This window comes from Eleutherodactylus coqui, chromosome 3 (genome assembly GCF_035609145.1).
Source record: "Eleutherodactylus coqui strain aEleCoq1 chromosome 3, aEleCoq1.hap1, whole genome shotgun sequence".
NCBI classification, from domain to species: domain Eukaryota; kingdom Metazoa; phylum Chordata; class Amphibia; order Anura; family Eleutherodactylidae; genus Eleutherodactylus; species Eleutherodactylus coqui.
Window position 1 is genome coordinate 199,952,616 of NC_089839.1, and position 13,763 is coordinate 199,966,378.

General features: G+C 45.1%; 1 protein-coding gene across 1 annotated transcript in view; it reads right to left on the reverse strand.

Annotated features, from left to right (window-relative positions):
- Positions 1–1,017: 1,017 nt before the first annotated feature.
- Positions 1,018–13,763, reverse strand: part of LOC136619939 (CUB and zona pellucida-like domain-containing protein 1) — a 32,258-nt gene continuing 19,512 nt past the window's right edge. The window contains exons 4-7 of the mRNA XM_066594657.1: positions 12,245–12,429; positions 8,225–8,592; positions 3,402–3,658; positions 1,018–1,265 (exon numbers count right to left, since the gene is read on the reverse strand). Of these exons, the coding sequence (XP_066450754.1) occupies positions 1,105–1,265; positions 3,402–3,658; positions 8,225–8,592; positions 12,245–12,429 (971 nt within the window). The 3' untranslated portion in view covers positions 1,018–1,104. The remainder of the gene's footprint in view (positions 1,266–3,401; positions 3,659–8,224; positions 8,593–12,244; positions 12,430–13,763) is intronic.

The window sequence follows — 13,763 nt, forward strand, 5'->3', positions numbered from 1 at the left end:
GAAGGGGTTAACACATTCCTTTTGGCAATGCGACTGTAACTGGAGCCTTGTCTAAGTTTTCCACTGCTGGTCAAAACTGGTTTTACCTGTGTTTTGGACACAATACACTGCTCCTTCAAATCTTGTGGGGGATGTTGCCTTCCCCCATCTTAACATCTTCACAGCTAACAACAGAAAAAACACAAAATGCCGAACATCTCATAGTCATCTCCCACAACTGTGTGTGTAGCCGTAGATAGTGTTGTGATGCAGATTCAAGATACGATCCAGCAGATGGAGTAACAAAAATATACAATGTTTATTTATGAACAAAACAATGAAAGTGAACAAGGTTATGATGCTAATTCAGTAATTAAACTGTTCCCTCTAAATAGTTGCCGTGGTTATCATCTCGTTCAATCAATGAGTGCAATGTAATCGGCACATGCGCAATTGATTTCATGAGTCTGCCCAGAACTAGAGACAGAGGAAGTGCGCATTCGCTGATTTAATTGCTTGCGACACATGCAGGAGACATAGACTGTGGCGATACTGACATAAGCAAAGAGTAGGACAGTGTTTGGGGATGCACGCAGGCCTCCATGGACGTTCTGGTACACCCACCAGACCGATCACCCATAAACCTTTGATTTTAGAGGTATGCTCAGCCCTGGATGGTTAACAAAGTGACTGTAAATGTCCAATTAATCACCTTTTAAAAAGCATAGGTGGTTTCATAGGTGTACAAAAGGAGCGCACATGAAATGATCTTTATGTAGAGGTGTTTTGAGGTACATCTGCATGACTGTGTTGTGGAGATACAAGACAGGAGTACTGGATCCTGATACATAAAACATTACAAATTACTGACATAGTAATCAATCTGCAGCAATTTATGATTTCTCATATGAACCACTTACACAGTGAGCTGCTTTTACTTATATCATACAGACTTTATTGCATTGTGATCTGCCAGATCAGTAATAAACTTGACAAAAAAACTAGCCTATATGGCTTTATAAAATCTACATATAAAATGTAAGTGCCAATATATTGTATATAATACTATAACTAAAAAAAGGGCACTAACAACTAGAATATACAGATATGAGCTGGATGATTTCTTCAGGAACAGTCGCTGCTGCTCTGTAACAGGACTCGCTGTTGTCTTCTATAATATTCTTTCTGAACCACCAAACCCAGCACTGCCGAAATCACCGTAACACACAGGACCACCGACAAAACTGATGCCAGGGTAGAGCTGCCACCATGTGCGGGTTTCTCCTCTACGGAAGACAGAAAACACCAACATCAATTTACAAAGGAATTAAAGGGGTTTTCCAAGACAGAAAAAATTATGAGGCCTTAAAGTTTTTACCCACTAGCGTTTTTTTTAATGCTGTGATATCGCTGTGATTTTTTTCAATGGGACTTTCTAATGTTAAAATTGCATCGCACAAAAATCGCTAGTTTGTGCGATGCGATTTTAACATTAGAAAGTCCCATTGACATTTGCATAAAAAAACACAGCGATATCGCAGCGTTAAAAAACGCTAGTGGGTAAAATCCCTTAAAATATAAAAGAATTGAATACGTACCTATCCTGGTGGCTCTCCATCCAGCTCTGCAGCCCTGCTGCATGGAACCCGGAAGAAGCGACGGATTGTCACGTCCCATTCATTGTGCATGTGACCACTCAGCCACTCACAAGCTTCAGCAGTGACTCTTCTATGACCGGTGAAGCCTGTGAGGGATCATGTCACTTCTTCCAGCTTCTATGCAGCGGGCACCAGGGTTGCAGCTCTGGATGGGGAACCGCCAAGTCAGTACTGAATTTTTCATCATTTTAAGCCCTTATAACTTGTTCAATGTCTTGGAAAACCCCTTTAAGGTCATCATTTATGACACAAATGACACACGACTGCAGAGCACAGCTCCATCACTAGCAAAACAACTATCTAATCTATATCTATTATCAGATCAGATCCTCATACAAACGGGCATGAATTGGCAATGCAAACTGAAATGACTCTGCCAGCTGATCTTTAGTCACTGACTAGGAAGTATACACATCTGATTTGAATACAATGACACTAACATGTGGGCTTTGCATTGAAGTGATACTTGGATACTGTGTGGCACTATTGCTTAGGCACCCTAGGGCAGGGGCGTAGCTATAGGGGCTGCAGGGGTAGCAGTCGCTACCGGGCCCTGGAGCCTTAGGGGGCCCAAAGGCCCCTCCATCACATAAGAAGACACACTAGTATTATAAATAGTACATGGCAGATAAGGGGCCCTGTTACAGATTTTGCATCGGGGCCCAAGAGCTTCTAGTTATGCCTCTGCCCTAGGGGTATTGTATGGCTTGTTTTATGAATTGTACGTAAGGGTAGTTCTGAGCATATGACTAAAGGATTCAGATACAAGTCCAACAAATGTGTACATTTCTACGTTTTAAAAAAAATTCTAGATCCCAAAACTGACTGCATGTTACATATTATTACAAAAATAATAAAAAAAATCTCCGCACTCGTAGGGATATTGACATGTAGAGAAATGACATACATGGAGAGGAAGGGGTTAATCGGGTCAGCCAAACCCCTTCCTTAAGATCAACTAGTCTTAGTGGGAGCAATGCCCAGAAAGTCCAGAAAAGGTATTTCCCAAACATAGCTTTAATATTCAGACAAACACCAATCTTATGCAACGTGCTTTGACGGACATAGGCTTGAAAAAGGGCATCTATGCATTGCATAAGATTGGTGTTTGTCTGAATAATAAAGTTATGTTTGGGAAATACCTTTTCTGAACTTTCTGGGCACTGCTCCCACTAAAACTATTTGGCCTTAAGGAATGGGTTTGGCTGATCTGATTAACCCCTTCCTCTCCATGTACGTCATTTCTCTGCATATCAGTATTCTCACAAACCACTATGTATTCCACCCATCTTCTTTGAACGTGGGATTTTCTTTTGCTTCTCTCCGAGGTTACAGATGCTCGGTGGGACGTAGGGATAATCATCATAGAATATGCCAGGACTCTAGGTGCTAGCGGTAGAGATGAGCGAGTATACTCACTAAGGCACTGCTCGCTCGAGTAATGTGCCTTAGCCGAGTATCTCCCCGCTCGTCCCTAAAGATTCGGGGGCCCTGCGGCTGACAGGTGAGTTGCGTCGGGGAGCAGGGAAAAGAGGGAGATCTCCCCTCCGTTCCTCCCCGCTCTCCCATGCCGCTCCCCGCCCCCTGCCCACCCCCGAATCTCTAGGGACCTCTCCGCTTGCGTCAGTTAAGTCCTCTTCCCTTTTTTTCATCTTACATCCTTCTGAAGGTGCTGTCCTACTTATATATTGAAATATTGTAATTACTTCTTCTCCATCATTTAAATTCTCATAATATTAATACCAAAGTATCACATCTACTTACCAGATACAAACACAAGGGGCCCCTGAGATAATCTGGCGCTGTCTACTTGTTCCTTTGAGGTGTGGACTTCTCGTCTCCGTCTTGAGGGGATACATTCTTGAGTGCAGCGATTCGGGGAGGTTGAGTTGTGACAGATGATGACGTTACAGAAGAGATAGACTTCGCGGAAATTATCAAACTTAAATGCATGAAAACTGAAGCGCTGCAGGCGCCGATCTGTCACCGGGTGAACTCGTAAGGTGGAGTCTACCTGGCACCTGAGAATATAACAAGGACATTTCTATTACATTTCCCATATTGAAGTATCATTCTGAAAGGCTTGTACAATACAGATGCAGTGAGAATAGTCATCATCTCTCTAACCCTTCTGTCTAAAAGCATATAGACAGATGTTGTATTCATGAGACCACCCCTTTAATGTAACTGTCTACCTTTTCCCACCATCCTCACCATAAGGCCGCCTGTCCACGGGCATTGCGTTTTACCGCAAGCAGATTTCAGCCGAGGGAGGATGCTTAAAGTCACCACGAATTTCCTGATGAATCTATCATTGGTCCGAATTCCACAGACGCTCGCGGAGGAGAAACGCAGCATGTTCTATTCAGTGCGAAAAATCACACGGACGCCTTCCATTGCAGTCAATGGAAGCTGTCCATCCCGTGATACTTCCGCAGAGAAGTACCGTGAGAATCCGTGTCACAGCCCTACGCCAGTGCGTCATGCCCCGCACTGCACATGCGTGCCAGCCGAGACTCTCGCCACGATCCGGAGAGTTGAGTATAGAGTCTCTGGGGGACGTGGGGTCTGATTCCACTGCAATATTTCGCAGTCGGAATCGACCCGGCCGTTGTGATAGGTTCATCGTGTAAAATCACGGCATGCCGCGATTTTTATACACAAACGGAAAATCGCGTTTTTTTCCACTTGTGTACATCGTGCTGCGCTTTCAATAGCTATCCTATGGAAAGAGTTTCAAGCGTTACCCGCGTGCGTAGTATCGCCGCAGATAATGCAATGAAGAATCGCTCATGGACAGGCGGCCTAAATGTGCTGAGAGGAGAAAGCAGAAGAGTGACAAGTACAATGTGAGCTAGCAGATTTGCAAAGAAAGTGACCATGACCGGGGTGTCTGTACAATGACAGATGAGATACAAATGTAGTCTTAGTGAATTAGAAAGGAGAGTTCTGCAGCACAAACAGCTGAGCTTTGAGGCTCCACAAGAGCTCTAAATATAAGAATCTAAGAGCACAGGAGGTAAACTTTATGCCCTTAAGGCCTCCTTCACACGGGCGACAAAGTCGCACAATTTTGTCGCGTTGCTACAATGCTACAAATCGCATATATGAGAAGCCCATGGGTTCCAATGGGATACTTCACACATGCAATGTTTTGTAGCATGCAACAACCCGACACAAAATCTGTCAGTCAATCACAGCCAGAACTTTCAGGTGGCGGAAATTTTTCAATCCCTGGCCAAAAGATGAAGAAGAGAAACAGTGCCAGGACCCAGGGAGAAGCTGCGGCGGCGCCCCGGACAGTGCGGGAGAAATGATGTATACTTTAAAAAATATATATATTTCTTCAGCTACAGCTTATTTTCAGGGTGGGGCTTATATTTCAAGCCCCCCACCCCCACCCCCTCGAAAATCCTCGCATGTAATGTAATGCTACAAAGCCTCACTTCAATAACGGGAAAAATATTCGAGGGGTTTCTGAGAAATGCCATCGAAGAGTACCTCAAGGAGAACAATGGACTAACTCCTCACCAGCATGGATTCATGAAAGGTCGATCATGTCAGACCAATCTGATTAGCTTCTATGATGAAGTAAGCTCTAGGCTGGACCTGGGAGAGTCTATTGATCTGGTATATCTGGACTTCTCTAAAGCATTTGACACCGTGCCTCATAATAGGCTGATGTATAAAATGAGACGGCTCGGATTGGGTGAAAACCTTTGTATTTGGGTAAAGAATTGGCTCAATGATAGAAAGCAGAGGGTGGTAATAAATGGTTCATACTCTGATTGGGCCACCATTGCTAGCGGGGTGCCACAGGGTTCAGTATTAGGCCCCATTCTGTTCAATATATTTATTAACGACCTGATAGAGGGGCTGCACAGTAAAATATCAATATTTGCAGATGACATAAAATATACAATATAATTAGAGATGAGCGAACGTACTCGGTAAGGGCGATTTCGCAATCGAGCACCGCGATTTTCGAGTACTACACTACTCGGGTGAAAAGTACTCAGGTGCGCCGGGGGGCGAGGGTCGCCGTGGCGGCGTGGGGGGTAGCAGCGGGGAACAGGGGGGAGCCCTCTCTCTCTCCCTCTCCCCCCCACTCCCCGCTGCAACCCCCCGCGCCGCCACGGCGACCCCCAAATTTTTTCGCCCGAGTACGGAAGTACTCGAAAATCGCGGTATTCGGGTGAAAAAGGGTCGTGGCCGAGCACGTTCGCTCATCTCTAAATATAATCAATGCAACGGAGGACAATGTACGGCTACAAACGGACCTAGATAAGCTGGGGGCTTGGGCAGAAAAATGGCAAATGAAATTTAAAGGAGATGTCTCGAGGAAGCAGTTAATTTTTTTTTTTGCCCAGTCCCCCCCATTAAGCATACATAACTAAGCCCCCCTGTAAATGACATTTCTAGCTGGTTCGTACTTACCGTTCCAGCGTTTCAGCAAGTTATAAAAGTTTCCTCAAGATGGCCGCCGGCTCTTTCCCAGTCGCTCGCTGCAGCCCGACGTGCGCGCTCCCGAGACGCCGCCAGCTGTGTCTCCATGGCAACCGGACGCATCGCAGCCGCCGACCAGACGCCCCGCAGCCGCCGACCAGACAGCAGGTAACCGGCGCTAGCCCCCGGCTCCCCAGCGCAGCGACAGCCCCCCCGGCCTAGCGCTAGCTCCCCCGGCGCAGCGACAGCCCCCCCGGCCTAGCGCTAGCTCCCCCGGCCTAGCGACAGCCCCCCCGGCCTAGCGACAGCCCCCCCCATCGCAGCGACAGCCCCCCCGGCCTAGCGCTAGCTCCCCCGGCCTAGCGACAGCCCCCCCGGCCTAGCGACAGCCCCCCCCGGCCTAGCGACAGCCCCCCCCATCGCAGCGACAGCCCCCCCGGCCTAGCGCTAGCTCCCCCGGCCTAGCGCTAGCTCCCCCGGCCTAGCGCTAGCTCCCCCGGCCTAGCGCTAGCTCCCCCGGCACAGCGGCAGCCCCCCCGGCCTAGCGACAGCCCCCCCGGCGCAGCCCGGCGCAGCGGCAGCCCCCCCCCGGCGCAGCCCGGCGCAGCGGCAGCCCCCCCCCCGACCCATCACTTACCTGGGAGGCTTCTCGGGGCGGCTGGGCTGGGCTGGTCTTCTCCGCTGGGCAGCTCCAGTTTCTGCACCTTCCTCTAACAGAGGAAGGTACAGAATGGCCGCTCCAGCGCACTCCCGAGCAGTGACAGCTCGTCTGCGCATGCGCAGAAGAGCTGTAGCGGGGAGCACACTGAAGCGGCTCGTGCTGAATGGAGAAGACCGGACTGCGCAAGCGCGTCTAAAAAAGCAAGCTGCCAGCGAATTTAGACGGAACCATGGAGACGAGGACGCTAGCAACGGAGCAGGTAAGTGGAATAACTTCTGTATGGCTCATATTTAATGCACAATGTACATTACAAAGTGCATTAATATGGCCATACGGAAGTGTATAACCCCACTTGGTTTCGCGAGACCACCCCTTTAATGTTGAAAAATGTAAGGTTATGCACATGGGCAGGAGAAACGGATGTCACCAATATACACTAAATGGGGTACTGCTAGGGAAAAGTGATATGGAAAAAGACCTGGGGGTACTAGTGTATTATAGACTAAACTGGAGTAACCAATGCCAGTCAGCTGCTGCAAAGGTTAATAAAGTCTTGGGGTGCATTAAAAGAGGCATAGGGGTGAAGGACGAGAACATTATCCTTCCATTATATAAGGCACTTGTCAGGCCTCACATGGAATACTGCGCACAGTTCTGGTCACCGATGCTCAGGAAAGATGTTACAGTACTGGAGGGGGTTCAAAGACGAGCAACTAAACTAATACATGAAATGAAGGGACTGCAATACCCAGAGAGGCTATCCAAATTGGGATTATTTACTCTAGAAAAAAGACGGTTTAGGGGTGATCAAATAACCATGTATAAATACATAAGGGGACAATACAAGGATCTCTTCCATGATCTGTTTACACCAAGGACCACGACGGTAACAAGAGGGCATCCTCTACGTTTAGAGGAAAGCAGGTTTCATCACCAACACAGAAGGGGGTTTTTAACTGTAAGAGCAGTGAGACTGTGGAACTCTCTGCCTGAGGATGTGGTGATGGCAAAATCCATAGAGCAGTTTAAAAGGGGACTTGATGTCTTTCTGGAGAGGAAGGATATTACATGATATAAATCCTAGGTTAATTGTTAATCCGGGTATACAGGCAGGTAGGAACTATTAGGGGTTGATCCAGGGATTAGTATGATTGCCATTTGGGAGTCGGGAAGGAATTTTTCCCTCAAAAGGGCTAATTGGCTTCTGCTCTTGGGGTTTTTTGCCTTCCTCTGGATCAACAAAAACAGGAGGGTAAACAGGCTGGACTAGATGGACATTGTCTTCGGCCTTACAAACTATGTTACTATGACTTTGTAGCATCACATGCGACTTTGTAGCTCTACAAAATTGCGGTATTGCCGCGAGAAGACGCAGCAATATCGCACGGACTAACGATGCGATATCACTGGGATTTTCTCACGGCGATGCCGTGTCGCCCGTGTTAAGGAGGCCTTAATGTAAGAGTCACTGGTTACTCACCCTTGGCTGATGACTTTGTATTTCCTATTTGTTTCCTCTAATGAAGGAGAAGCAATGAAGGTTTCTATGAATATCTGCAGCTGCTCATCTTCTGACTCCACCTCAAGCTCCACATGTAGATTACTGTGTAGATCGATCTCATGAGGATACTGTGTAATCGGCTCCGTGAAGCTGTCGCTCTGGTAGAGTCTCATTGAGATGTTATAATAACTCTTACAGATTGAATTCTTTACTTTAGGGTTAATTATCAATTCCAGGGTCTTATTACTCTCCATCTCACATTTCACTGGGATCTCAATACGATGGACATCAGTATCAGGGATAGTGCCGTAGATGGTGTTAGCATAGAAGGTTTTCCCATCCTCGTGCTGCAGAGAACAAATAGTGGAGAATATAGAAGTAAACAGGAAGTAAAAGGGTCAGCATTTATGTCCTTTATATATAGGTAATCTACAATTATGTAATCGCTTTTTTATGAGTTTAAGGCCTCTTCCACATGGACCATTTTCTTGCATTGCAAGAGTATGAGAAATCGTGTGTTTGTAGAGCCCATGCTTTCCTATGGATTCTTCCACACATGCGATGTTTTGTAGCATGCGAGATAGCGAGGTTAGAAAATCAAGGCATGCTCTATACTGACGCGATTTGCGATTTTTTTGTAGCCCATGTTTCCCCATGGAGTCTGAGTTTTTCTAGCATCGCATAGCAGCCACTAGTGACATGCATGCTATGCTATGTGAGAAAACTCTGCCTGATTGGGACCACATGCGATGCGATGTTAGAATTTATGCGAGAAAATCGCAAGGACATAACAGTGACAGCGATGCGAATTTCTCGCATCCAAATTGCTATTGCCCGTGCGGAAAAGGCCTAATGTAAACCTGACACACTGGTCATAATCCTTATCAGAAGCATGTGATAGAGCAGAAGGAGCTGAGCAGGTTAATTTATAATTGTGTGGGCAAAGATGCAGTAGAATTTGTTGTTTATTGGTGTAATTCCTGTTCATTCTGGGTCTATGAGTCCAGGGGGTGGAGTCTTAACCACTGAAGCTGTCAGTTATAGGGTAGGACCGCCCACTGCACTTACAGACAGAGTGAACAAAGAGAGCTGTACATTTTGAGTTAGGCCTCATGTCCACGGGCAGGTCGGGTTCCGTGGGCAGGAGTCCTGCCACGGAATCCCACCGTGCCCGCAGCATGAGGACAATACTTACCATTCCGGCACAGCCCCACACATGCGCAGTAGAGATTTCCTGCGGGATTCACGGCACGTCTGAAGTGACAGTTGCAGGTATGCCGCAGATCGGACGGCTTCCGCGGCAAAATAGAGCATGCTGCAATTTGTTTTCCGGACGTGAAGGTCCGCAAAACAAATCTGCATGCTTTAATTAAGCTGCGGGTGCTCATGATTGTCTATGTGTGGTTTGAACTGTGGATTATCAGTGCGGGTACACCACGCGGATTACGCAATTCAAACCCATCCGTAGACACGAGCCTTTAAACTGATTTTTCCCTGCAGAATTATATATCAACTTGCTCAGCTCCTTCTGCTCTAGAACATCCTGCCTGAAAAATAACACTTTAACTTCTTTCAGTCCAAGGACATATATGTACTCGTGAGCCTAGCCTGTGCCTACCTGACAGCTATCAACGGTTTTAAATAGCTGACAGGTGCCTGCAATGGCTGGTTGTGGTTAACCTCCAATTATGGTCATTTATCCTCTTAGCCCCTTGAGTGGCGGGTTTCTTCCCACCCTGTCAGACCCACCAGGGAAGGTTTTTTAAATGGTCTAATCATTTAATTTCAACTAATTTTGCAGTCGCGTTCCAAGAGCCATAACTTTTTCATTTTTCCATTGACACGGCCATATGAGGGCTTGTTTCTTGCGGGACAAGTTGTACTTTTTGATGGCATCATTTTGGGGTATATACAATGTATTGAATAACTTTTGTAAAAAAAAATTGTAGGGAGATTGGGGGGGAAAAAAAGAAATTCCTCCACTTGTATTTTGGATTTCATTTTTACGGCGTTCGGCGTGCAGAATAAATAGTGTGATATCATTATTCTCTGAGACAACACGATACCAAGTTCATACAGTTTTTTAATGTTTTGCTATTTTTGTACATTTTAAAACATTTTTTTTCTTAAAGGTTTGCTTTTGTGTCGCCACATTCCAAGAGCCGTATTCATTTTATTTTTCCATTGCCAGAGCTCTAGAAGGGCTTGTTTATAACTCTAGTCTTCATTCATCTACTTTTTTGGAACATGTAAAATTTTGATGGCTTTTTATTTCATTTTTTCTAGGGGCCAGATTATCAAAATCTGTAATTCTGGTAAGTTTTTTATTTTTATTTTTCACTGCATTCTCTGGGCAGCATAAATAATATATTAAAGTAATTCTACAGGCAAGTACGATTACGCCAATACCAAATTGTAATAGTTTTTTTCTTTTTCACACTTTAAAAAAAGAAAAAGTAATAAAAGTTTAAATCACCCCCCTTTTGCCATATCTATAATAAAAAAAATCTAAATCATAAAAGAAAAATACATATTTTATATTGCCGCATCCGTAAATGTCCGATCTATCAAAGTAGCGTATTATTTACCCCGCACGGTGAACGTAGTCCGAAAAAAAAAAAAGAATGCCACAAATGTACTTTTTCAGTCACCCTGTCTTACAGAAAAAATGCAATAAAAAGTGATCGAAAAGTCGTATGTATTCCGAATTAGTACTAATGTAAACTACAGTACATCTCACAAAAAATGAGCCCTTGCTCAACTAAAAAAAAAAAAAGTTATTGCACGCAGAAAATAATTTTTAAAAATTAAATGTCTTTGAAAAAAAGTACTACAGCAAAAAAAAACTATACAATTTTGGTATCGTAGTAATCGTACTGACCCATGGAATAAAGTTATCATGTCATTTTTGTTGCAGTTTGTGTGCTGTAGAAACAAAACGCACTTAAAGATGGCGGAATGTCATTTTTTTTTTCATTTTACTCCACTTAGAATTTTGTAAAAGTTTTTCAGTACATTATATGGTACTTTAAATAGCACGATTGACAAATACAACTTGCCTTGCAAAAAACAAGCTCTCATACAGCGACGTGGATAAATAAATAAAGGAGTTATGATTTTTTAAACGGGGGGAGGAAAAAAAGAAATGGGGGGAAAAAAGGGGGGCCATGTCATTAAGGGGTTAAATAATGTACTAACTTCCTTCTCTGGGTCATTATGATGCAGGGATACCACATGTGTAATTTTATTTTTATTTTTTACAAAGTAAAGGGAGACAAGTGTTTTTGTTTTTATTTTTTTAATAATTTTTAAAACCTTTTTTTTGTCCCTTTCGGGGACTTTCACAGAGACCCATCAGGACCCCCTGATCACATTCCGGGAGTCCAATGGTGACAGCCCTTTACATGCTGCAGTCACATAGACTGCAGCATGTAAAGGGTTAACACAGCAGAGATCGGAGGTTTTCTCTGTTCTCTGCTGTAAGAGCTGGTGCCTGGTTGTCCTCTGACAGCCAAGCACCAGCTCTCCCTGCCACAGAGACCATCGGCTTGCTTCTGACAAGCCGATGGTCTCTATGGCATCCTGTAAACAAACCAGTGCAGGAGTTTGAATTCAGAAGCAGGAGATTGCCGGCAGATCATCAATATCTTCCTGCTTCTGTTTTTCAAAGTCCTGCACTGATTCTGTGTGGGACTGTGCAGACAGAGCACAATGCCACAGCTTGTGGCATTGTACTCTGCAGCTCCCATAGTGATACATAGCCCGGAAATCTTCCAGGCTATTTTGCTATGGGCAGTGAAGCTCGTCCCGGAAAATTTCCGGCGTGCCACTCAAGGGGTTAAACGCTGCAGTTAATGCTTATTTCTGTTATTCTATCGACCAAAGATATGAAAACTTCCCAGGTGTTATTTGGCCTCTAAGATTGAAATAGGAAGCATCTAGCTACATGCAGACCAGTACTGCTATCAGTTTTTTATGGGTTCCTCTTATAAAACCCACCAGGACGTTGGAGCCACATCTGGTATACGGTATTCTGATGAGATAATGATCCTTCTCCTTTTTTGCTCGGCACAGAGGATCTTTCAGATGAATATTAAGCGCATCTAAGTTGGCATCGGATACCAGGCTGTATGGTAAAATATATTCAGCAATATCCGGAAGGCAACGGATCGAACATTCGGGCTCTGAAATAAAATGCAAAAGATGAAACATTTAAAAGAACATTACTAACCATAAAGAATGATGTTGCTAATTAGAGATGAGCGAGTATACTCGGTAAAGGCAATTGCTCGAGCGAGCATTGCCTTTATCGAGTACCTGCCCACTCGAGATGAAACGTTCGGGTGCCAGCGGCGGGCAGCGAGCTGCGGGGATGAGCGGGGCGGAACGGAGGGGAGATCTCTCTCTCCCTCTCTCCCCCCCGCTCCCTCCTGCTGACAGCCTCTACTCACCGCTCCCCCGCGCCGGCACCCGAACGTTTCATCTCGAGCGGGCAGGTACTCGATAAAGGCAATGCTCGCTCGAGCAATTGCCTTTACCGAGTACACTCGCTCATCTCTATTGCTAATATGTTGTATGAGGAGTGGAAGTTCTTTAAGCTCACATACAGCTCTGAATCCCTGTCCCCTCTTTAGTCAGCCGTCATAGTCTATGGGGGTTGGTTTAAAAAAAATTTCATGTACAAGTCTCTAGTTCAAGACCCTCAACTATTAGGCAGAAAATGGCTACAAAGAATATCTTGTGCTTTGAAAGACACCCAAACAGTGCAACGATTTAATGGACACTGTGCAGTGCTTCATTTCTTCTGTGGTGGCGCTGTTGCAAAATTGAAAATGTGTTGCCAGATTTTCTCACGGATTACAGCTGATCGCTGGTGATCCTAGTAGCAGGACACATGTGATTAGCTTATTATCAGGGCATCTTTCTTCCAAATAGGGATTATCCTGATCAGCTGTTTGAAAAGACTGTGGCGCTGGGGTCCTCAATGATCAGATATTCAGAACCTATCTTTAGAATCATCATTAATACCTGCAACCCCTGCTGTTCAGCTGAATGAAAAAACTATGGTGCTGTGGCCCCCAATGATCAGAAATTAAAAGGGTTGTCCCACTATAAAAAAAAGTTAAAAAGCTGGATATGACCTGAAAGAAGCAATACTCACCTCTATCTCCCCCCACCTTCCCACCTTGGTAAGTAGCCAAAGTCAGGTGACCACTACAGCCAATCATTGGCTGAATTGTCACTATCCTGAAGTCTTGGTATCATGGCACCCTGGGTGTAATCGCTGATGCTAGGAGAATAGATACCGGTACTGCAGCCTCTAATTGGCTGCAGCGGTTTCCTGACCGCCACTGTAAAGACAGACCGGAAGATCCATGGGAGCCGTAGTGCTGCTTACTAGGGGAAAAAAAAGAGATGATTGAGTATGGTTTCTTTTGTTGTTTTAGATCAAGACTAGATGCTTAAAAAAGAAATTTACCAGCGGGACAACCCCTTTAATGACCAATCTTATGATAAG